Below are 2017 nucleotides of genomic sequence, written 5' to 3'. Positions count from 1 at the left end.
AACTGATATCAAACTTTATTCATGATTTGAGAATAAAGAAGTAATAAAGTTTAGTTGAGAAGCAAGGTTTAACTGGAGAAATTTCACAACAGAGAGACTGTACCTGTTGCACAGGAAGTTCCCGAAACGACAGGAAAGTACACAATCCAGTAAGTCTACCAGGAATGCCTGCAGTGACAAAAATGAATTAGAGAAGTATGTTTGAATTGAATATTGAAGAATTTGTCCTTTAGATGTATCAAACGAAGGTACATACCGACGAGAATTCAAAAGCAAAAGGATACATCCGTAACAGTTGTGAAACACAATCAACCCACTGCAGAACAATTCTGAATGTTAAACAAATTGAATCTATGACCAGAAAGATCAAATAAATTAATAGACAACAAAAAGCTAAGCATTACTCCCAATAAATTTGGGATCAACAACATGATTTGTTTTCACTTTATTCAGTCCAGAATTACATCTTCTAAACATCCAATGCAATCAAATCATAGGAAACCACATCATAACATGTGTTCTGTTCAACAGGTATCGCAATATTTTAGTGAACACGAACTTCTTCTTATCTACACAAGACATGCCCAAACCGCCTAATTTGTCCTTCCCTTAATTTATCCACAACTTGTGCCACCTCTATTAGTTAGTGTATATTATTAATTCTCATGTTAACTATTTAGTATGGCTTCCTTCTCATTATGTCTGTAATCAACTTTTATATAACTACCTTCGATTTTTTTATAAGATGACCAAAAATCAAGCAAAGCTACAGCAAGCTCGAGGTTGAAACAAACTTGAATGACGCTCAGGGTCAAGGCCAAGCTCAAGTTAAAGATTTATTTTTTTCAAAGCCGAGTTCAAGTAAAAAATAAAATAAAATTATAGCTCAAGCCTCAATCGGACTTGAGCCCTTGCTGATTTTGTTAGAGCTCACAAATTTTTAAAAAGGTAAGCTCAGCTCAGCTCTTTTGCATCTCTGTTCCCACAGATAATAAGCTTGGTAGCTGCTGACATTTATTCCAGAATGACCTGATGCTACCTGTTATGACTTCTGAGGATCATTTTAAAATTTAAGAATAACTTGACAGACAGATTTATAACCCTCCCAACTTTATTATGCCACAACAGCAATGTTTCACAACAATTCATAAGTCAAAAACCATCTAACTACTGGCATATATATATGAGCCTCCTTAGATACTAATTAAAAAGGTGGACAATCCTTGATGAGGAAAAGATCAAGCTAAATCTTGTACAACTAACAGACGTAAAGTTTCCTAGTAAAAATACCTGCAAAAAGATGGGAGAATAATTGTTTTGTGCATGTGAAGGAGATGGTGCTTGAGATGGGAATGAGCCCGATGCTTGACGCATTGGTGATGGAGATAAACTTCCAGTAGAAGACTGCCGCGATAATTCAAATGGCATGCTGCCACTTCCAGATGCAATAGGCATTCCCGCACGATCTGAAAACGGATGACCAAATGCAAGCCAATCTTTTTCTATGAGCGCCTGAGGGGAAAAAAAAAAGAGAAAAAAAAAAAGAAAAAAAAAAGAAAAAGGGTTCTAACCAAGTTATTGGAGTTAAAACCTGATGAGAACATTTGCATAAAAGAAGGGAAGTCCAGAATTCTAAAATAGGTGGATTGAAGACAAGTTGTAGACTGGAAACTCATATATTTTGATGAGTTGCTCTAATATCTTATTTAGGATTGATTGCGTTCAACTCTATGTTTTTCCATAGCCAATCCTAAACTTGGATAAAGGAAGAGGGTTGTGGTGGGTTGACAAACAGTCTAAAACTTTGTTCAATCTTAGTTTACTGTTGTTGATTTATTGCATTCAAAGTATAAGCTAATTTCGTGTTTAAATAATTGTTGGACGCGGATAAATATCCATAGTCCACAAATCTTATTTTAACCTTAACTATATTCCTTGCTTATTATGAAGAGTCTAAAATTGATATTTAGGGTTCAAAGATTCTACCTTCTCAACTTCCCCATTTATAGTCATAGTT

General features: G+C 34.9%; 1 protein-coding gene across 1 annotated transcript; it reads right to left on the bottom strand.

The window, feature by feature from the left end:
- Positions 1–10: 10 nt before the first annotated feature.
- On the bottom strand, positions 11–2011 carry LOC111379216 (phosphatidylinositol-3-phosphatase myotubularin-1-like). Its single transcript, XM_023002562.1, has 3 exons — positions 1291–2011; positions 257–316; positions 11–168 (listed from the first exon to the last, which is right to left on the bottom strand). Exons 1-3 carry the CDS (start codon positions 1453–1455, stop codon positions 16–18), a joined length of 378 nt encoding a protein of 125 aa, XP_022858330.1. The 5' UTR covers positions 1456–2011; the 3' UTR covers positions 11–15.
- Positions 2012–2017: the final 6 nt, after the last annotated feature.

Source organism: Olea europaea, unplaced genomic scaffold, assembly GCF_002742605.1.
Source record: "Olea europaea var. sylvestris unplaced genomic scaffold, O_europaea_v1 scaffold19524, whole genome shotgun sequence".
Classification (NCBI taxonomy): domain Eukaryota; kingdom Viridiplantae; phylum Streptophyta; class Magnoliopsida; order Lamiales; family Oleaceae; genus Olea; species Olea europaea.
Note: the sequence above shows the minus strand (reverse complement) of the source record. Positions and strands in the feature narration are given on the sequence as shown.